The 24,031-nt window shown below is 36.6% G+C and overlaps 1 protein-coding gene across 2 annotated transcripts in view; it reads right to left on the bottom strand.

Moving 5' to 3' along the window:
• The window catches only part of SLC35F1 (solute carrier family 35 member F1), a 348,022-nt gene that overhangs the window by 123,383 nt on the left and 200,608 nt on the right, over positions 1 to 24,031 (bottom strand). Inside the window, exon 2 of one of the 2 annotated variants that reach the window (XM_054699129.1) lies at positions 5,962 to 6,137. In XM_054699129.1, the coding sequence (XP_054555104.1) occupies positions 5,962 to 6,137 (176 nt within the window). Of the gene's footprint in view, positions 1 to 5,961; positions 6,139 to 24,031 lie in introns of those variants that run through there. The other variant, XM_054699130.1, reaches the window with a different exon arrangement.

Below are 24,031 nucleotides of genomic sequence, written 5' to 3'. Positions count from 1 at the left end.
CCCCACTCTGTCTCTGGTGAATTCTGTCATCGCTGTACCTCTGGCCTGTACCCCAGTTCTTGTATGCATAAATAAATAAATAAATCTTTAAAATGAAAAGAAATATAAATAACTCAGTAAACACATTATTGTCTATGTTTCAAGAATTTGCTAGAATACAAAATACATGGCATACTCATGAAATTGCTGTTAGCTGGAAGCTTGTCTTTTATTCAAAATTGGAAGAGCTTATAAAATTATCTTTCAATGAAAAAGCACAAGTTGTAGAAGCAGTCACCAGGAATCTATCTAATAATGCTCAGTGGTACCAACATTTTATTTTCTTTCCAGAAAAAGGCAGTCTTCTCATTCTACTCATGCTGTCATTTCTGATACCATTTTTTTCCCCATCACCATGACTTAAAGAGGAAAACAAGGAATGAGAATATATTTTTTTTTAATCCTAAGCACCCTGCCTTTGCCCATATCACTTAGTAATTTATTGATGGGAAAACAAAGAGGAATAGGGAGGTGAGAACTGAAAAAAATATGGCAGAAGAATGAGGAAATTATCAACTATTTAAAAATGTTATAGTTTATAAATACTCAAAAGTTAAAACTGCCAGAAGGGGACACATGGCTATCTATTATTTAAGAACTGCTATAAGTAGATCTGGGGAGCAGTGAGATTCTTGTAATAATTGATAAGAGAAGCTTGTGGGTAGAAAGGTTAACAACATTTTTTTCTTGGTAAGAAATACATTCTATTTTCACCTTTATTTTTAAAAGTCTGTTACATTTCTTGCTTTTACATCACAATGCAAGAGCTTGTTTGGTTTGGTTTTAGTTGGATCCAGCCTGTTCTTTTCCCTTGTTTATAGTTTTTGCATTTTGTGTTTCTCTGCTTCCTGATTTTAGCATTACATGGAATATTAAAAAAAATAGATATGAGAAAATCTTTTTTTAATAATTTCTTAGGCTAATCCCTCAGTTTTTAGACACTCCACTATACTTTGTTAGTTATCTTTTTAATAAAATAGTAGGAAAAAATATATATCCCTAGAGAGTTCTTAAAACTTTTATAATTCCTAAATAATAAGAGTATTAGGAGCATCTTTTGTTCTAATATTTGATCTTTGACCCTAGGTCCTGACACAGAGTCCTAAATTACTTGGAATTTCCTGAGTGAGAGCAATTTCTTCTTTTCTGGTGAAACAACTCTTGTGGGGGTCCTGAATGTGCGATGGTTAGAAGAAAGAACAAGCCAAGGCTAGCTTGAAATTTTCAGCACTCACCCCATTCTTCTGAGAAAGATGAGGGGCTAGAAAAGGAGATAATGATAGATGATGCCAATGTGAAGACACTTTCATAAAAACCCGAAAAGTGTTTTTTTCAGAGAGCTGACATGTTGGCAAACACATGAAGGGCTGGGAGAACCATGTGCCTGGAGAAGGCAAAGAAACTCCCTGATCTTCCCCTATCCCTAGACCTCTGCATCCCTTCAATCTGGAAGTTCTTCCATATCTTTTATCAAATCCATTTACACTACACTAAAAAATGGTAAGTAAACTCTTTTCCTAAGTCCCTGAGGCTCTTGAGCAAGTTAATCAAACCAGAGAAGGGGTTGTGGGAAATTTTGATTTATAGCTAATTGGTGAGAAGCACAGCCTGAACTTTAGATAGGCACTTGAATGGACTCTTTGCAGAACCGAGTCCTTAACGTGTGCAATCTGATGCTGTCTCCAGGAAGAAAGCAGCAGAGTTGAGTTAAGTTGTAGGGTGCCCAAGTGATACGGCAGAATTACTTGGTGTAATTCACGTGGGTCAGAAATATGGTTATGTGTGGTAGCAATATGAGAGTAAAGGAAAGACACAACAGAGTGAGGTTTTCTTTATAGTTCCCAAAACCCTACTTTGTACATCCAGCTTGAGTTTGGATTTTAGGAATTACTTTAATGGGTACATTTAAATTGCCTGAATAACCTCTCAAAGTAGTTTCAATGGACTTATTGAAGTAAAAACTATCTAAATTTCACCTAAATTGAATTTCACCAAACTTGAATACACCTAACTTGAATACAATGTCAATGGAAAAAGTTTTTTGAAGTCCATTTTTTCTACAAAGTTGCATTACTAAAGCTTGTTATGACAACAATGAATTTTTGAGTTTTAGAACTATCTGGAAGAAAATCTATTTCTAACTCAGAAGTAGGTGATATTTGTTTGACAAGATACAATGATTTTAAGGAGGAAGAATAAAGTTCAAACCTCCAGTTTAAATTGGGATTATACTAAAAACTGTTGCTTCAGAGTCTTTGATCATTAGTCCATTGCAAATTTGATATAAGAATGCAGTTTAACTTTGTTGTCAAGACCTGACAAGGCTTTTGGAACAACCTCAACCATGGTTTCTTGCATCTACCATATTATGTTAACATACAAGAGCCACTTTAGAAGTTGCATGATTAAAATCAGAAAAATTAGATTTGTTTTAGAAATACATTCCCGAGTCTAATTTCTTACTGTTGTGTGGCCTAAGGTCTCTTCATATTAGCATGGTGACCTGGCAGGCAAAGGGATGTCTAGGCTGGGAGAACAGAGAAGATGGCCACCTTGCTCAGTCCTAAACTGCAGTCGTTGGGGAGACTGGGTAGGGAGCACCAGGAAAGAAGAGAAGCTGTGGCTATGAGAGCACTTCCCTCACTTTTCTCCCGCTCTCTTCTTTACTCTGTTGCTTATTCCCTCTCAAACCTTGAGGTGCAGGTGGAAAGAGATTATTATGTCTCTCGAGCATAGTACTGAATCAGCTTATACAAAATTAATGTAATTACTATGTTGATTTCCAGATGTTAGCTTAATGCCAGACTATTAAAACTTCTAAAGATGAAGCTTAAAACAAACAAACATTCTACATAAACATCTAAATAAAGACATACCGGCAAATTTAGTGATAATCTGAGGAAATGGCAAAATCTACAGATAGGACATTTTAGAAATTGATTCTTGCATCACTGACTGGGATTGACAGAATTTCCTAAGGCCCTCCTTCCAAATGTTCTTTCCAAAGAGCCTGACCTAGTCCTTGAATCTTGCTACTCTTAGTCCTTGAATCTTTCCTGCTGTGCCTCTCCCTTGCCCACCTAGCCTGACCTCATTTATGATCACATTCTCCTATATCTTTGTTGTACCTCACTAGACCTTGCACCCAAGGCTGGCTTCTTATTTGGAATTTTAAAATTCAAGGGTGAACCCTCTTTTTTGTTCAAAAGTGTATAAGCCCTCTCCGCCTGCCTCCCCTGGACTTTACATGAGAGTCAAGGGTAGGAAAGCACACAGTTTTGGTCTATAATAGGCCTCTACTTTTCTGAGTTTTATAGCCTGGATCAGTTTTCTGATGCTGGTGGAGGCTCAGTTTTCTTATTTATAAAACTGTGGACCATAATAATATTGCCTTGATTGAAAGAATGAGAGAGACCATTCACATACATAGAGGCTGGCATATTAAGGCTAAATTGAAGGTATCATTATTAACCTCTGTCTTTTGTTGCATTTAGTTTTCCAAGCTTTCTGTCTCTACATGTAACCATAAAATCATTGTTTCTTGTAACAACTTGATATTATTGTTTTCCTGATACAGGTTTTGTCAAACTGCTGGACTCTAGTAAAGGAAGATGGACAAGAACCCAAATACTACTTATAATTTTCCGTCTTATAGTACAGGCTGTTTGGTTTTTAAAATCTCTAGATAAATTCACCACTTTTATGCACCCTTTTTTGGGGGGGGTAATATTACAATCTGGATGTGGTACTGTAACATACACCTGAAGAGAGATGAGCCTGCATTTCTGATGCTCATGTCTTAACACATTAATGTTATCTTAATTTAAAAAAAAAAAAGGGCCCCCGTGGTAGCGCAAGGAGTTAAGCACAGCATTATGAAGCTATCTGTAGCCTCTGCAACATGAGTTCAATCCCTGGCTGGCTGGGGAGATACCCACATGGCCAAGCAGACCTCTCCTGTCTCACCTGCTGCTTCCTCAGCAGTGGATTTCAGTAGATCTGCCTGTTCTGCTCCCCAGTCTGTCTCTGGTGAATCCTCTCGCCCCTGCACCTCTGGCCTATAACACAGTTCTTGTAGGCATAAATAAATAAATATTTTTTTTTTAAAGACTTATTTATTTATTTATTTATTTATTTATACAAGCACTGGGTACAGTCAGAAGCTCGGGAGGGTGAGAGAATTCACCAGAGCCAGAGCGGGGAGCAGAGCAGGCAGAAGGACTGAAGTACACTGCTGAGGGGAGCAGCGGGCGGCAGGAGAGGTCTGCGCGCCATGTGGGACCCTCCCCCGGTGTCCGGGGAGCAGCCGGGGATTGAACCGGCACCGCAGAGGCTGCGAGCAGCTTCGCAACCCAGCGCTCAACCGCTGCGCCACCGGGGAGGCCCAATAAATAAATATTTTTTAAAAATAATTAAAAAATGCTTTTCAAGTAAAAATTAGAATCTTGCAAAGTTGCTGTCAATTTTATAATTTTTAATTATACTCTTTCACTGGGCCAAATGATTCTATTGTTTAATAATTCTAAGTTGTGCTTCAAACTTTCACCAAGTGAGTTTTAAGTTAAATTGCTTAGCTCTCTTCTTGATATGGCCAAACTATACATTCCTCATGTCACCAGTGATTCATAACTGAATTTCTAAATATATCTCTCTCTCATTTCTTCACTGCAGGAGTCCTTTCCTTCATTGAGGCACCAAGGGTAAAATAGTGGACATAACCTTTAGAGACAGCATTTATTGTGTTCAAAATCATAAACTTCCAAAACACACTGAGGGAATAAAGCTGAAAATCAGTATCTGTAAATTTTGGAATCTGAGGTATTAGTTGAAATTATATTCTTAAATTAACTATGAATACTGATACTAAGTTTCAGAAAAATTCACCAATAATAACAATTTTTGAGAAGTAAATGAAATGAGCTTTTCTAATACTTTAAATAAATCCAAAGTTAAACTGCTATTTCAGTACCAACTTGTTTATTTTCATTCTCTCTCTTAAGAGCAAACCTAGTACGAACCAAATCATATTCGTCAGGCAGTATTATATTGGATGACAATCCAAATAAGGAGATGTAAAAATTAAACACTGATAAGTAGTTCTTAGAAGAGTTCTAAAAAAGCATGACCATTAGGATTCATATTTATAGTTTTGTATGTACCTTTATTTATTATTAAAGGTACAACCTGTTAATAATTATTTTTCAATGCATATTTACAGCCAACAGTTACTATTCGGGGAAAATTGTTGGCTATTTTTGGGTCATAGATAACTGTTCATTCTAAATTTGGTAATATAATCATAAGACTCTGAAAAATACACTCCAGAGATAAGTCCCTAAGATTCTCCATAAAATGTTTTTTGAGCAATGACTCTTTGAGGACTTGTTTTATTGCTTTAGCTATGTAAAATTTGGACAGAACACCTCACCTGACCATTTGTGGTAGTTTTTTTTCTTTTTCCCTTTGTTATTACAGGTTGTTTGTGTTTACTATTTTATCTTTCTCACATCATTCTCTCAAAGCTCATATATTTGCAATTTTCTTGGACTCCTCAAGGCTTAGGTTATTTAGGACAGCAGCAACCAGGCCTGTTCCTGTCTCCAGAAGTGCACTCTGTGTACATATCTGAGGGGTACAAAGAATGCTAATAGGAATTCAAATAGTGAGAAATGGTACAATTTTGCCTACACATGTACTTCCAATTTCCCACTGAATTCATACAACTTTGAATAAATCTTTGTGACGTACTCATTCATTTTGTTTGCTGTATTACAGCAAAATAGAAAAGTGAAATCTGGGGTTTTGAATTGTCTTAATATGTTGTAAGTCAAAAAAAGTTATCCACTCATGGCTCATCATTCTTCTAGATGTTTTAAAAAGAGAAAACAGGCTCTTATATCACTGATGTTTTCGCAGGCTTACCTTGTCTAACAGCTAGTGTGGTGGTATAGACCAAGAAAAGAAGGATGTAATTGAGGAAACTCTGGAAGACTGGTGTATTGGCATGGAAATCCTCTGACAGGTACTTGCTGGTCAAACCAATTCCACAAATAAGGAGGGATAACACTTGGCCCAGAGCAACAGAGATTAGCATCTCCCTGAGAAATAAAGAGAAACACAGAAAAGGTCAACAGGAAGTCCACTTAAACAATAACAGTGAAAATTTATTTGAACACTTGTGCCAGTGCCTGGGCTAAGTTCATTAAAGACATTTAAAAAAAAAAAAATCTATCACAATAGTCCTATGAGGAAAGTACAATTATTATTCAAGTTTTAGGGGAAGAAACCAAAGTTTAGAGGGGATAAGGAATTTGCTCAGTCACATAAAGGAGGAAGAGGCAAAACTGGGGTTGGAGGCCAGATTCTCTGAGTGATCCCATTATCCAGCCACCGCACCTGAGCCCGTGGGGGAAATGAATGTCATACTGGTGCCCAATGACTAAGTGTTGACTAAGTGTTCAGAGACCCAAGAGAGCACCTAACACTGACTAAGAGGGGCCATATTCCAAGCTTATCCACCAGTTCTTATGCCAAAAAGGGAGACTCGTTTTTATAGATCAGAATATTGGATACAGGAACACTGGGATGAAGGGGCTATACAAATCCCTGAAAGTCCAGGAGGACCACATCCTTTTCATTCCAGAATTTGGATCTCAGTTTCCTCTAGGAAGCATTGATAAACAAGCACTAGTCTTGGTTTTCTTCAGCTCAAGTTACAATTGATTACACATTGAAGTTGTTATTCATGAAGAAAATTTAGTGGCTGAGTTGGTGTAATAAAATATTTCAAATTCTGTGAATATTTTCTGAGGCTTTTCCAGAGGCACCATCCCTGTATACCACTGCAGTGGGGTAGAGGTAAGTCAATGGTAGAGGTAAGTCACTCTGTATAGAAATAAAATATCCCTGTGGGTTTTATGGTCACATGGACCCGCTTGCTCTGATACAGAAATATCTCTGCACTTACAAAGCAGGCTCTGCCCTCCTTGAAAGTCTCATCCTACTTCCCTGGTTTATTTATGGAAACAGTATATAAAATAAGCATGAAATAGCACTCTAAACAAAAAAGCTTCAGGCAGAGGGTGTGCAGTGTTATGTATTTCCTTCCTCAGGGCACATATGAATCCATCTTCCTGGAAGGGGCACCAGAGTCCTGGCAATAACTTGATAATATTTTCTTTAAAAAAAAAAGTATTAATCCCATTTTATTCATCCCATTTTCTTCCATGAGGAATAACTAGTGTGGCAAGGCATATGCACCCACAGAAAAGACTTTCCATAGGTTAATATATAACATTGGAATGGGCTCCTCATTGGTTTCCCTATTTTTAGGCACTGGTTCCCAGCCCCTGAATTAAATCTTTATGAGGTTATCAAAGAGAAATTTTTAAACTAAAAGGTTAAAAATATAAGTGTGCTGCTATAAATCCTACAGTGAAACCTTATAGATGGCTGACAGCATTTCTTCCCATTCATTAATGCTGCTCCAAGCGAAAGGAGGTGGGGCCTCTTTCTCCTTCTCTGGATGCTGAGCTGGTCTTGTGACTCCTTTCAACCAATAAATATAGTGACAGGCATTGCCACGAGACTTCTGAGTAAATCTTAAAAAGCTTTGCTTCCTCTTTTTGCCCTCCTAGGACAGCTACCATGTAAAGAATCCTTAGATAGACTAGTGAATATTGAAATATCATGTGAAAAGGAAAAGACTCAGGATATCACAGCCACCTCAGCTGAAGCACCAAACATGTAAGCGAGGATATTGGATCCTCCTGCCCAGTGGAGGCAGGATCCTCCTGCCAGCTTGCACCACACGGACCAGAGATGGGTTATCCCCAGGGATGGCTGCCCACCTGAAGAACTGTGAGAAATAAGCAATGGTTGTTTTTACTTTAGGGCCCAGAGTTTCCACGGGTTTGTCATACAGAAACAGATAATTGAAACAAGGCACTAAATGCCTCCTTTCTGCTCATACAGCTAATGCGTTTTACCTTATCCTTCCCCTGAATTAATCCCCCTTGAAGTCAGAGCTCCAGTTCTATAGAGCTACTTGCATTTCAGTAATGAGTCGGCCTTTTTGACCTGCATTCCTTTACACATGTTGTTATTTCTGGAATGTTCATTCTTTTTTTGTTAATCTGACTCCTAGTCATCTTTCAAGATGTGGCTCATATATCACTCTTTTTAAAAAGGCTTGACTGTCCTCTCTTCCCTGGGATGCTCTGCCTTTTCTTCTATATCTTTCTAATGTAATTATTATTTTTACACACTTTTCCATTGTCAGATAGTGAAGCATGTGCAATTTGCTTAGTGCATCTATAGCTGGGCAATATCATTCAGAAGAAGAGGAAAATGGCTGGATTCAGTGACAGTCAGAAGCAGGAATAGGCACTACTGAACAGCTTTGTTGAAGTGAAAGAATGATACAAAAGAAAAGCAGAGGTAAGGAGAAGCATCAGAATTCACTCAAAGGTTTTTAAGCTGATTTAAGAGACATGTCATAGCCACCAGCAAAAAACATGATGAGGGGTAGGTTTTAGTGGGAAGATAATTTTTTTGATATGCTGAATCTGAGCTGCCAAATGATTTTCAAATGACCTAACAGTATTAGGAATATGGAATCAGAGTTGGATAGAGAAGTAAACCAGGAGATAAATAAGTGGAAGTTATATACATAATAATGAAGGCTAAGGTACTGGAAATAGATGGCATCACTGAGGAAGGAAGAACAGGAGAGAGAATAAGAAGGCTTAGGAAAAAATCCATGGGACAACCTAGATGGGGGTGAAGGAAAAGAAGAGGCACCTCACTGGTGTCAGAGTGGCTAAAGGCCTACTCAGAAGACAAGGACAGTTCTTGGAGTCAAGAAAACCAAGGAAGCAAAGACACTTTTGGAGGGAATAGTTGCGATATTTAAAGTTACTTAGAAGATAAGGAGAATTAAGACTGATGACAGATGACTTGTAGTCACCACCAGTCTTTGAAAGACCAGTTTTGGCTGAGTTGGAAGAACCAGAACAATACATGCAAACGAAGAGGACAGAATTTCAGAGAGGGGATAGTAAGTGGTGACTAAGTGGACAGGAAGTGAAAAATAAAGGTGTTGACTCTGAAGTATTTTGAAGAATTCAAAAACTTCTTGGAAAAGTTTGTCTAGTCATCTCATAACACGATAATAGCGATAGTTAAATGATAGCATATAAAATGATCTTAAAATTAGTTTTAAGTGATTTAATGACTAACCTCTCATTGGGTCACTCTTGATGATTTACATAAAAATTTACTTATTTAAGTGGAAGAGAAACAGGGATAGTTAGAGTTGATACACTCTAGAGTTGCTCCTGGCATTAAGTCTACTGGAGAATGCTGCATCTTCTTAGGGATAGAAGGTTGCAATCTACTCCTGTGATATGGTATTTCCTACAGCAGCTTAAATTACAACCATGGTATCTGAAACCTTGACAATAACCTATGACTTTCCTGAACAAAACCAAGGAACAAAAACAAGAAGAAGATAGGTTACTTACACTAGAAAATAAGATTTTAGTCTTTCTACTCTCTATGCTATAATAGTTTTCTACACGCCATGCACTACATATGCAAAGAGAAAGGAAAGGCAGCCCTCATCGTCATTGGGAAGGTAATAAAATCAAGACTTTGGAGCACGGTTCCCAGATAATGTACCAAAAAATGGAGCCAGTTTAGGTGAAGTTACAATAATAGTTCATATTTAATAAGTTCTTACTATATGCCAAGTCCTGGGTTTACACTTACATTACTATTTAATCCTCACAATAACCTTGTAAGGCAGATATTATTATTATTATACTTTATAGATAAGTAAACATGGTTAGAGAAGTAAAACAAGCAGACCAAGGTCACTGAGCAAGCAAGGGGAAGACTTTGGATAGAAACTAGATGATATGACTCCAAATCCCAATTTCTTGATTACTAAGCTATAACATCTTATGTTGCCAAAAAAAAAAAATAATAAATCCTCTTTGATCTCACAGAAAGCACAGAGCACAGTGCTACTAGCAACCTAAGTGACTGGTTTCCAGAAGTATTCTGTGGAAAATGTAGACAAAGTTGCAGATGAAGACTAACTGGTGAAAACTCTCCACCAAGACAACTATGATGCATGCCTTTCAATGGGACATAACACAATCCTATTCTTGTTTCTCCAGCCTAACAAATCTGCTGTATTCAATTTCGACTTTTAATTAGTGGCCATGTCATTCAGCTGCCACTGATTTGATTTGATAGAAAATGCAAATTATGGTTCTATTGGACATGGTAATAAACACAACATGTAAAACAGGAAGGAATTGAAGGGGTCTTTTATCAGATTAGTTCATGAATCTCGTCCCAACTGTAGAGAACTAGATACTTACTCTAGCTGTTGCAATCTGTACATCTGATCTAAGTTACTAGAGTCGCTAAAGCAAAACAAATAAGTGAATAAAAATACAAACAAATGAGGCTGTTTACTCTGCTTATTATATCTCCTCTCCTCCTCTACCATCTTCCTCTCATCAAATCATTTGTTGTTTATATATAACCACAGAACAAATCCTTTTGGTGATTTGTTTCATAGAATGTTCTCCTTACTACTTTCTGTTTTAGGATATTTTTAATAATTTCATTTACTGTTGCCTTATCCCTCTGAACTATTTCTTTCCATAGGTAGACACCATAGCAAATCTGTGGATCCTTCTCTTAACTCCTCACAATCTTAAGGCATCATCTTCTCCAAAAACCTCCCCTTGTAAACAATATTGCTAATATATTATGAATGAATAAATAAATAAATAACAAAACTCTCCCCTTGGTCACTCCTTGCTTCCCAAGGCTGAAGTAAGTGCCCTCATTTGTAGCAGCCTGTCTTTCTTTATGGTCCACATATTATGGAATGCATGCGCTTCTGGAAAGAAGGGAATGTCTTTGATTCATTTCTATGTCTTAGTGTACTGAGGAGAGCTAAAGAGAAAGGAAATAGATGCTCAACAAACACAGAATGACTGAATGAGGAATTTATGAGTGAACAATGCTATAAATAAAAAGGGCAAAGTCTTAGAAATTTGAAATATGGCTGCCTATCTTATCTTGAAAAACTACCAGCTCTAAAAGACAAAAACAACCTTGTTTTTACTGTACTCCATCTGTCAGTAAGACACATATTAATAAGCTATTTTCTAGTGCATTTCTGAACAAGCCTGGTAAGGTGCTATCTTGCAAAAATATTGCTAAATATGGTGCTGGGTGGAATTTTGCACAGGGAGCTGTTGGTTATTCATGTAGTATATTGAACAACACACCAGATGTATTCTAACATAGGATACATAGTTCCTATAATTTTAGTAGCAGAAATGGAGAGGAGACTACGATATACATTTTCATCTTTGTTTGTGCATTTAACAGGACATCCTATCCACTTTAAATTCAGAATGACTAGACAATGAAAAATGCATGAGTCTTAGGGAAAATAGTGCTGCTGGAAGCTAAATACCTGTTATGATAGAGCTTGTATTCATAAGGCCTGACAAAATCATTACCACAAACACTTTGTTCTGTTAAAAAAAAAAAACACAAAAAACAACAACAGCAGACTTTAGAATCTTGTGACTGAATCTGTATTATAAATTAGATATTCAAAATAATGAGGTTTAAAATGAAACATAGGTTGAATCTTATTTTCTTCTCTTAGTTGTAAGAATATATTCCTTTAAAAAGGCATCAAAAATTTCAACCTAGTGTTACATAAGCATATTGTTTTGTAATTCTTTGCTGTGAGAGTGAAACAATTATGTTATTATCTTGAATTAGAACACGTCAATCCTTCTGTGGAGATACCTTCATTCTGATCACTATTCTCAGATAAGTCATGTCAGATCTGACTCAGCATTTTAATTCAAATTTCAGACATAAATAACACTATGTATACGAACTTGACAAAAGCCATTATCACTTGTAAGTGGGAGAGACATGTTTTCTATTATGGCCTTTAAATATTCTTGTTTTCAAAAGTAGACCATTGACTTCTTAAAGTTCTTTGCTGAAAGTTTAACACTAATTGGAGTTTCGTTGCCTCAGATTGCATATTCATGGAACTGAAATTGTTCTTTGAGTTCATGGTATCTGATTTTTGATTTATTTTTCTCATTAGGTGGAGAAAACCAAGTAAACAACAACAAAAAAGCCATCCTAAGCAATGTTTTGCTGGGCTTATCAGTAGGCATTAAGTGTAGGTGACATTTAAAGCTCTATGTAAGAGAATGAGCTATAAATGTGCACATATGTTGTATGTTTCATGTCTAGAAAAATGGCATAGAAAAGAAAAAGGCACCAAGTAGGGAGCAGAAAGCCTCTGACCCTTCAATTCCACTAATTAAGCAATACGATCTTTCTGTAGCACATCCCAATTTGGGCTTCAGTGACTGCATGTTGAGCAAGGATATGCAATGGTGAGTGTATAAGATACCCTGTATGCTTCCCTTTAAGTCCTCACAGTGTTGTCTATTTCCATGATCTCTGGTCACTTATTCCAGCGTCAGAGGGGCCTGCCATGACTAACTCAATATAAAGAACAACCACTGTTGTGTGGGGATGGCCCAGGGTTCCATGGCTCATGACTTTACTGTATACCATGTGTCTTTTACAATGGGAATTCCAGGGTTGATGCTGAGGACTAGACCTTGTGAGGGCCTACTGAGTGGTGGTCTACTCACCAGCAACCCAGAAGTGCAGGGGAATTATTGAATCTGACCAAAAGCAAACTAAAGTAGACAGATTCTTCCTTGTTCCTCCCCTAGTCAGACGGTCTGAGAAATAGTCTTTTCTACAGGGTCTCTGGAGATGGTCCTGGCTCAACAGGTGCTTGGTTGGGTATTCTGTGCTCTTCTATTGTCTCTCCTGCCTTCCCTTCCTCATTCCTGTTCCCTGGGAATGCAATCCTTAATAAAATAGCATCATACAAGTCCCTGCTTTCTGGGGAATTCAGGCTAAGAAAATGAGTCTTCCATTTCCTTCTACTCCAAAATTCTGTCTTAACTTTTGGAAGACGCTAATATATAATCATCGACTATTAATATTCATTTCAGGCCTCCCTGGTGGCGCAAGGGGTTAAACATCACACTCTGAAGTAATCTGCAGCCTCTGTAGCACGAGTTCGATCCCTGGCTGGCCAGAGAGCAACCCACTTAGTGCAACAGACCTCAACTGTCTCGCCCGCTGCTCCCCTCAGCAGTGTATTTCAGTAGATCTGCCTGTTCTGCTACCCACTCTGTCTCTGGTGAATTCTCTCCCCCTCCCCGCCCCTCCACCCCCACTCCGCCGCATCTCTGGCCTGTAACCCAGTTCTTGTATGCATAAATAATCTTTTAAAAAAATTCATTTCTTTGATCTTATTGAAGTCTATTCCTTTTTTGCACTTGATTAAGCACAGCTATCGCCAATGTTTACTCATTTATTATATGCAAATTCTCAAGGTTTTAGGATTAGTCACAGAAAAACAGATCATCAACAGCATTTGCCAAGACCTACTGGGTGTAGGTTATGAGAAAGGAATGCTTGGTTTTTGCCTCCAAAATGCTTAGAAGGACACAAAGCAAGTAAAACTATCTGAATAGAGAATATAAAAATACCTATGTACTCAAATATGAAAGAGAAGTCATTTGGATAATTTCAATCTTTAAAGTTAGGCAAAGTAACTATGGAAAATTTTCAAAGAGAACATAGTTTTGAATCCTTTTATGTTTGTTTAAATAGTGGGTAAGTTGTTATTTGATAATAAGAAGTTGGCATGTCATTCCAGGAAAGAGAATTCTGTATGTCTGAGAAGCAGAGACTGACACATGGAATCACTTGGCTGGAATAATAATAATAGAGAATCATAATAGTAGAAAAGGGCAAAACAGAGATTCCTGAAGTGTAACATAGAGTTTTAATTCAGTAGAAATCATTACTTGAAATTTCTGAGCAAGGGAAATGAAATAAGCTCTTACCATAATGTCCCCAGATTTCTCAACTTATTCCATTACTTCAAATTAAATCCTGCTTTCATTAAAGGTGGAAAGTTTGAATAGAACTCATGATTAAAGAAGTAGCTATCTCCTTTTTTAGTGAGTCATCCTGAAACTCCTTTAGCTTTATAATATATCCATCTCTGACAGAGGCATGCTAGGCACATCTGTACTTTTATTCCAACATTGCAAAGCTGTAGTCTTCTAAAACTTGTTTCTTCAAATTTTTTGCATGATTTTTAAAAAATATTTTATTTTTGAAATTATGTTTATTGAGGTAAATTTGGTTTATATAGTCGTAACTTTGGGGTTACAGGTTTAAACCTCGACAATTGTACATTTTCACACCATGCCCACCACCAGTGCCCAACTAATCCTCCACCATGTTCCACTGGACCTCCTTGCTTCCCCATTCCAACCCCATAACACTCCTCTTCTGGTTGCCTCAATTTTGAAGTCAGATATTAAGAGTTTATTATTGGTTTGGTTTTGACTGACAGTTATGTTTCTCTATGTTCTACATATAAGTGAGACCATAAGGTATTTGACTTTCTCTTTCTGACTTATTTTGCTTAGCATTATCTTCTCCAGTTCTATCCATGTTGTTGTAAAGGCCAAGATTGCATTCTTTTTTATATCTGTTTAGTATTCCATTTTTTATAGATCACATTTTTCTGATCCACTCATTCCTGCCTCTTTATTGGCCCCATTTGCTTGCAGGATAGATTTCCAACTTTTTAATTTGAGTCTATGTTAATTTTTGGAGGTCAGGTGAGTTTACTGGAGACAAGAAGAAGTCCAGTTTTGTTTTTTGATCCAACAGGCCACTCTATGCTTTTTGATTGGTGAAGTCAGTCTGTTTACAGTCTGGGTGATGCAAACACACTAATCCAAAGGGATACATGCATTCCTATACTTGTTGCTGCCTTATTTACAACAACTAAGTTGCAGAAGTAACTTTGATGCCCAAGGACAGTGAATAGATTACAAAGATGTGTTATAGATACACTATATATACACAATGGAATACTATTCAGCTATGAAAAAGATAAAGTTTTGCCATTTATGACAACATGGAAGGAACTGGAGGAGATAATGCTAAGTGAAATAAGAGAAATAAAAGAAAGGATCAGATAAAGTCAAACTAATTAAAAAACCTTAGAAATCTGGCCATAGAACTGAGACTATTAAGGTGGGAAGGGGAGGGAGAAAAGCAAAGGGAAGGAGGCCCAATGAATGATGAAAGAGGACTGTCTGTTCCCTTGTGGTGGCTGTGGTGTGGTGACACACATCTGAGGAGGTGTGATCCTATGTCTCTGAGCCACATACAGTGTTATAAACCAATGTAACATCAAAAAAGAAAAGAAAAGCTTAAGAAAATGATTATAAAATGAACAAACATTAACAATAAAGGCAATATATAGAACAACATCATAATCAATGGCAAAAAACTGAAAACCTTTCTTCTAAGATCTGGTAGAATACAAGGATGTCCACTCTAAACACTACTATTCCATATAGTGTTGGAAGTCTTAGCAAGAACTATTAGACAAGAAATGGATATAAAAGATATCCAAATTAGAAAGTAAGAAGTAAAATTATCACTATTTGTAGATGACATACTATACACAGAAAATCCCAGGGATTCCAGTAAAAAGCTACAAGAAATAGTAAACAAAAACAGTAAATGTCAGGCCTCAAGATTAATATAAAGATATGTTGCATTTCTACATGCAAACAATGAACTAGTAGAAAGAGAAATCAGGAAAACAATTCCATTTACAAGTGCGTGAAAAGAATTAAGTACCTTGGAGTTACACGCTATGTATAAGGTGACTTATATGGTATGTGAATTCTATCTTAAAATATTGTTATTTGATTGTGAATTGTATGGCATATGAATTACATTTCAAAAATATTATTTGTGACAGTGGTTACATATTTTAAATTCATAGAATTATACACAAAATAGTTTTTCTGTATACAAATTTTTAAGATAAATACATAAAATTAAGAGTGAAAGAGCAAGAAAGAAGGGTGAAAGAAAAAAAACAAGAAAAGAAAAAGATAAAGAAAAGGAAAATTACAGAACAGTTAAAGTGTTTTGAACATTTACTCTTCAAACATTGACTGCACCAGGCTCAATTTATACCTTAACAATTACTCAAGCTTAATTGTTTTCTTATTTTTCCACATAGAAAATATTAATGGTATTTTCTTACTGGTTACAAGAAAGGTCCAGAAAGAAAATCATTCAGAAGATTATTACATTCTCCCTCGAGATATGTACTCCCATGCTAACTTAAAAGATAAGTTTTTAACCATTAGCTTGGAGGTAAAAACCTTTGCCATCTTCCTCCAGAGACACGCGTAGTATCATAAAATGAGAACATATTTTGAAAATTGGTGTATCTGGGTTTGGATTTTGACTGTCATAAACTGAGACTCATTTTCTTTATCTATCAAATGGCGATAATAATACATATCTCACAGGGCTGTCATGAGGACCAGGTGAAATAAACGCTTCCTACAATGTCTGACTTATGGTAAATGCACAGAATAAAAGCTCTTACTACCTTTCAGTACACTTTGGAAGGACCAATATTCTACCTGCTCACATTATGATTCATTATGATTCATTCATTCATTTAGTACTATAAAAAATATTGCTAAAATGTATCCAAGATCTATTTCCTCAAGTTCTGATTGATACACTTTCTCCCAAAGTTGTAAAGTGTAAGGATTCCTGGCCTTCATAAATTAGGGAAGGAAATCAAAAAAGAAATAAGGAATATTTAAAGAGTTTTACCTAATAGGACTATTATGAAACTAACAGATCTTAGTCTTAAAAGGAATTTTTAACTTGAGTTCTCACATTTGCTAACATCTTCCTGGAGAATAGGAAAGGTGTGACAACATTTTTTAGGCTGATTGCATTGCTGCTGTCATTCCGTAAGCATTTTTAAATGACTTTGACATTTTTTATGATAAAATGTTTTTATCTTTTCATTTTCAACTATGTTAGTGAACCCAGAGGCCAAATGGCAAACATTTAACTTTAAAATCTGTTGAATAAATAAAAACAAAGAAAGTATGCAAATGGATAATGCCTCACTTTCTTTTAAAATAAAAACCAATGTCAAATTTCATTATTTTATCACATATTTACCAAATCTGTATGCATGAAGTACAGTGTGTCTGAAGTAGAGCAAATTGGGAAAATTAGATTCCACTAAGTGCTGAACTTCTCCACACAAAATTAAACCCTGCTTGAAAAATGTATAATCAACTGAGATCATCAATTATGCCTTTTACTTGGAGGAACATGCAGGGAAATTTGGATAAATAAGTATCTTTTCTAGAAGATAAATATATCTGGCTTTTTCTGAGTGGAAGCTAGCTGGTATTTCTCTTCATTCTTTGTGTAAAAAGATGACTCCAGTTGTCCCATTTTAAGGATCTGACAATAAAGTAATAATTTTATATCAGTCCTGTCTTAAAAACATTCAAAATTGCCATCAAAATCCAATTTTTGTAGTATGGGCTAGACAAAATTTAGTCTAGAGGAAAAAGTCTCTGTCAGATTGAAAACTGGATGGTTACCATAATTAAATATCATAATGACTGTGTGAAAGTTGACTTGTTGACATTCCCAATGTGAGGATAATTCCAACCAAATTAAAAAAAATCTATTGCAATTTCTGCCTTGAGGTTAAAAGAATAAAAGAGATTCAGAAGGAAGGGAAGGAAAGGGAAGAAAGTCCGTGAGCCCAGAAGGTTCTTAGCTGCCTTTGTGATGGAGAGGACAGAGTATAGACAGCAGGAGAGAGAGCCTAAGAAGAGAAACCCAAGGAGGACTTTGAAAGACCTGATGGAGGAGAAAGACTGGTAATAAAAGAAAGCAGCAGCAAAATTAATTTGATGAATTTGTTAAAAGACAACTCAGGTGGCTTCATAAGGCACAAAATATTCAAACTTTTAAAAAGTCATCAAGAGGAAGCATTCTTGTTTAAAAAAAAAAGATTCAGGCTAAGCAAAAAACATCAGAGAGATTATATTATATAACAAGGGAGCAATAGTGATTTTTATTCTGAAAATGAGCTTTTAAATTAAATTCATGTTCTCTTATAAATGGAATTGCTATAAGAAGCTACCACTGAAAACCATCTCAGACCCTTAAGTTATGGGAACCCACTGATACTTTCTTTAAGAAAAGGAAGAAAAGAAAATGAAGAATTTATGTTTAGTATCATAAATTGTATGCTCACCATCCTCTTACATGGGCTCATTGTGAAGTAATCTGATCACAACCAGGTGTGCTCTGATATACGTGGTTAGGTGAGATATAGCCCCTGGAGTGGGAAGGGACTAGGAGAGGTGCCTTCCTCAATTTCAATAGGACCTCAGTCTGGTCCACCTTGTCACTGCAGCTCTTTCATAGTAGGGAGTGCTGGGGAAGACAGTCACTTACTACACTCTGACTGAAACTAAATACAAACCACCTTTCCTTCCTGTTGTTTCCTGTCAGAATTTAGGTAAATTCAAGTAATAAGATCTTTGACACATTTTACCTACCTCACCTGTCTCACTGAGTAAAGACTGCAAAGATATTTGCAAGGACACAGAGGGCATCTATGGAGTGTGTGACAACATAACAAAGAAGAGAATGTCAAAAATTTGTCTTTAAATAAGGGACCAGGAAAAAGACTAGTTACAATAAAGTAAAAATCAAAATCAGCAAGCAACTATAAACCAGAGACACACTACAGAGGGGGCGGAGGAGGGAGAAGGATCAAAACCAGGCGGGGTGGGAATTGTATGGGGACTATAACCAAGATGAAAATGCATACATAGTGGAAAAATGATGTAAAGTATATAAAATTTAAAAAAATGGGAATAGCCCAACTCAGTTTTGCAAAGTTCCCATAAAGGGGAAATTAGGTAAAACTTGCAAAACTGAAAAATAAAGACTTCATTTTAATGCTAACAATATTTTTTCTACCCTCCCCACCTAAGTTCTTGGAACCATCCTTAGATATAACAGCAGCACAGATGCAGCCTGGTGCCTGAGACCAGAGCTGAGGCATTAGACTAGAGCAGCAATCTGGGAAACTGAGGGGACATTGGGCCCCCTTTCACTCATGAATGCCTCAGCTCTAAGCAATTTGGGAACAAGAAACTACAGGAAGAAGACACTTGTTATCCCTTATTCTCGAATCACCCTGGGGGGATTTCTGCTATATTAAACTGATCAGAGCTACCAACAACCCGAAAGCAGTCCTCTGAAACTCCTCCTGGAAGATGACTAAGCAAGTCAGCATGCTCCCAGTGGGCGACACGCTGACCATGTGGTGCCAGGCCCTTTAAGACTGCATTGCTGAGATTAGTCTGGTCCTGAATGACATGTCTACATGTCTATCCCTTAACATGTATCCCGGACACATGAGTATTTTTTACCTAAAAAAGACAGTATCAAACCCCATCTTTGGTTCTCTTGAAACCCAAGAGTTTTGCTTTTTTTCTTAGCTTTATTGAGGTATGTATGATTGACAAAAATAATTGTATATACTTAGGTTGTATGATGTCATTTTTTTTAATTGTACAGAGTGATGATTTAATCTATGTATATACTGTGAAATGATTGCCACAATCAAGTTAATTAACATATCCATGACCTCACATAGTTACCATTTGTGTATGTGGGTGCATGTGGTGAGAACGCTTAACATCTGTTCCCTCAGAAAATTTCAAATATACAATATAGTATTATGATAATCACCATGCTGTACTTTAGATCTTCAGAACTTACTTAACTTAGAACTGCAAAATCCCTACTTTCCTGATGCTCCAGCCCATGATAATCACAGTGCTAATCTCTGGTTCCACTTTTGTAGATGTATTAATATATAGAAGTGAGTCATACAGTGTTTGTTTTTCTCTGTTTGACTTACTTCATTTGGCATAATGCCCTCAACTTTCCTCCATGTTGTCACAAGTGATAAGATTCTCTTCCTTTTTACAACTGAATAAAATTCCATTATATATTACATATATCACATATATAAAATGGAAATTCACACACACACACATATCTCATATCTTTTTGCCCATCCCTTGATGGATACTTTGACTGTTTTTTTATTGTGACTATTGTTACCCTGCAGTGAACATGGGAGTGCAGGCATATCTTCTAGATACTGATTTCATTTCCTTTGGAGATTATATATACCCAGAAGTGGAATTGTTGAATCATGTGGCAGTTCTATTTTTTATTTTTTGAGAAACCTTAATACTGTTCTCTATAATGCCTGTAGCAGGTTATCTTCCCGCCAATAATGCACAAGAGTTCCCTTTCTTTACATTCTTGCCAACATGTGCTATCTCTTGTTTTTTGGTAACAGGCATCCTTACAGGTGGTAGGCGATACCACATTGTCCTTTGATTAGCATTTCCCTGGTGATTCAGTGATCACTTTTTCATATACTTGTTTTCCATCTACATGTCTTCTTTGGGAAAATGTTTATTTGGGTCCAATACTCATTTTAAAAATTCAGATTATTTATACATTATTTTTTGCTAGTAAGTTGTATGAGTTTCTGACATAGTTAGGATATTAACCCCTTTAATCAGACATACGATTTGCAAATATTTTCTCCCATTCTGTAGGTTGCATTTTCATTTTTTTATTTTTCTATGTAGAAGCTTTTCAGTTTGATGTAGCCATGCCCATTTATTTCTGGTTTTGTTGATTTTTAGTGTTTTTGAATTTTTGTACTTTTGGGTTGATACTTTAATGTTATATTAGTGACTATGAAGGTGATTTGAACAGATGAATGCCATTTATTCTCCTTTATTGGTTGATTTATATGTGTGTGTCTGATGACAAGTGAGAGGCAAAAAAGTCCTTTTTGGAAGTATAAGTAAACTGATACCTGAAGTACTTGTGTCATGCACACATGCTGTCAAAGAGATTAAACTCAAATGAGTTGTTCATGGCATGTGTTATGATATACACATTTTGTTTTCCTTACTGCTGCTGAAAACCAGTTAGTTTATGCATGAAATGGATTATTTTGTATAGACTACTGCAGAGCCAAATAAATATACTGCATTTTTAAAGTAAAAATAGCAAATAAAATGAATCAAATTATGAGATGTAAAATGATATATTCATTCTGCTATATTTAATTGAAGTTAAATGATGTATCAAGATAAATTATTTTTCAAGAACATTTTACATAAACTTAATAAAGTTCTATTAGTAAAAAGAGGCGGATGGGTTTTGTTAAATAATTTGATTGCTGATATATTTCCTTGGAGTGAATAATAGGCCCAGTTGACCATAGCTTATGTCTTCCTTGAGTGAGACAGGTATTTTATTAACTTTGGAAAGACTAGCTACAAAGTAACTAGGATTTACCTTAAGTTGATGATAAAATAACTTATTGAGGCATTTTGTAATGTGGTTCTTCCCTTATATTTTTACCTCTCTGATTTTTAGCCCCCTGGTAGAATAGTTGCTATTAGGAAGAAAAACAGAGGGCTAAAACAAACATTCCCTTAGTTTTCTAATCAAATTCAAGAGATTATGTTAGGGGTAGGAAAGGCTAGAGAGAGGAGGTACAGAAGAATCAAGTTGGAGGAATACTCCCCAACACCATAGTAGGTTCTCCCAGTGAGAAGGACCCAGATTCAACCATTTATGGTTCTTTGGGGAAGGATAGATTACAGACATTTGGGGTGGATGACTTGGTAGACACTATGTGAAGCTCTATCCAGGACCCAAAGCTATTAGTTTGTAAAGATTTCTGTGTTCTGGGGTGGCATGAAACCCACAAAGCTTCTAGATTCCAAAGAAGACTGCAGGTTTGGAAAATACATATACCACTGTGCTTTGATATGCTTAAGACTCTTAGTGATTTGCTTGGCTCTTAGGGAAGTGGGGGGGGGGGTTGGGAGTAGGATTGAAAGTTTTGGGATGAATGGGAATAGGAAAAGGAGATCTCCCCAAGTGGTTGAGAGAGAATTTCCTGAGTCCAGAGCCAAGAGAAATTGGAGTCAGATATAACATGTTTTGTAGAAATTTATGGAAAAGAAGGTCTCAATTCCTTCTACAACTGGAATGTTTATTTCTATCTTGGTTAGCTGAGAAGTCATTCATGAGTAAAGAACCTTTCTTCCATAAAATTCCCTCCTTTCCTACATCTTTGGAACATGCTTGGAATTTTATTATGAACAAGGACTGCAGTACCTTTGCTTTGGGGAGAGGGTGACAAATAAATTCTGAGCGGGCTAAAAGACAAAAAATGAGTAGATAAGGGATCATTGGCAATAATATCTAGAACACAAATTTTTGTATCATGTTGTAATTTGACAACTTATTTTGCTAAAACAACACCATATAAAACCAAAGGAGAATGAATGGGTTAAGAACCCATGAAAATTAATTAGTCATGAATGAATTGATATTGCCTAATCAATATTCCAGTTCCATACCCAATATGAGGAATGTGAGAAATGAGGCCCTTTGAAGAACATAACATGATGGCTGCTGTGATACATATTTCATAAAATGTTTTCTTATGGCATGTTCTTTTCTGTGCATTCCTCATGCTGTCTGAGAGCATCAGTAAGAGATATGAGCGTTGCCAGGTTTCTTACTAACCCACCCTTTCATGTTCAGCACACAAATTTTGTTTCAGCCGACAATCTCGGAACACTTTTTCAAGCATTTTCCCATTTGATATTTATGGATATATTTACTGAAAGTGAATGACTGGAAGTAGATCAAGACTCCTGAACTGCTTTGGGAGCCTTTAAGAACAAAAAGGGAGGGATGGGAGTACAGGGGTTAATGAGGGAGAAATGAAGCTCCATCATATTAGTATAAAAGTTCTTTCAAGATACAAATACTGTGATTCAACTATAATAAAATTAGAAACTGAAAAAAAAAGAATGTTTTATTCCCATCAAGGCATGCATGTTAGCATAGAGACCCAAAATCCCAAACAAAGACACAAATGAACCAAAGGACATTTTTAAATGAGCTTTGTCAAATGTTTCAGCATTATAGGGACAGTTCTATGTTTACATCTCTTCAAAGGCGAAACAGATATAGAGTGCAGTGCATTCAGTGGGTTAGTAGCTATAAATTACATGCAAGACAAGGGTAAGGAGACATCTGAATTCTTCACAAATATTCTAAGTTAAATGTAGTTCATTGTTGGGGCCTCCCTGGTAGCCTAGGGGCTAAGTCTCAGTGACCACTATGGCCTGAGTTCATTCCCCATCCAGGGAGCTGACCCACAGGGTGCAGTAGACCTCTCCTGTCTCGCCAACTGCTCTCTTTAGCTGTGTATTTCAGTAAATCCATCTGCTCTGCTCCCCACTCTGTCTCTGGTGAATCCTCTCACCCCACCCCACCTCTACCTCTGGCCTACACCCCAGTTCTTCTGTGCAAAAATAAACGAATAAAATCTTTAAAAAATTAAAAAAATAAATGTAGGCCATTGTTAAAGCCAGGAGAAAATAAAAATGCTAAATTATAATATATTATGGCCAGTTAAGAGCAGGCATAATCACAGTAGGGTGTCATGGGGAAAGGCATCAGAAGAAAGGCTATTTTTCCAGAGATGTTTGTCAACGCCAACCCTTGCAGTCGATAGGCAGGTTATACTTAAGGGATTCTGATCCTGTGTCTTGATCATCCCTTGGGCCCAGTGCATAGAGAGGAACACAGTCTCTTTTAGAATCTCTAGTGGAGGCAAATATCTGACTCCTGGACCTATGAATAAACTCTTTCCACCTTTCAACTAGGTGAGACAGCTGGTCCACACCCAGAGCTATCTCCCTCTACAGAAATCTTTGGAGGGTAATTAGCAAGGGGATTATGTTGGAGAGAATGTGAATTTTGTACAGCATATTTAACTGTGGTGATTTTCAGAAATCACCCAAATATGCTATTTAAGTTCCAA

The sequence above is a fragment of the Talpa occidentalis genome, unplaced genomic scaffold (genome assembly GCF_014898055.3).
Source record: "Talpa occidentalis isolate TD23 unplaced genomic scaffold, MPIMG_talOcc4v2.1 talOcc4.2, whole genome shotgun sequence".
Taxonomy (NCBI): domain Eukaryota; kingdom Metazoa; phylum Chordata; class Mammalia; order Eulipotyphla; family Talpidae; genus Talpa; species Talpa occidentalis.
This window is presented reverse-complemented; position numbering and strand designations above follow the sequence as displayed.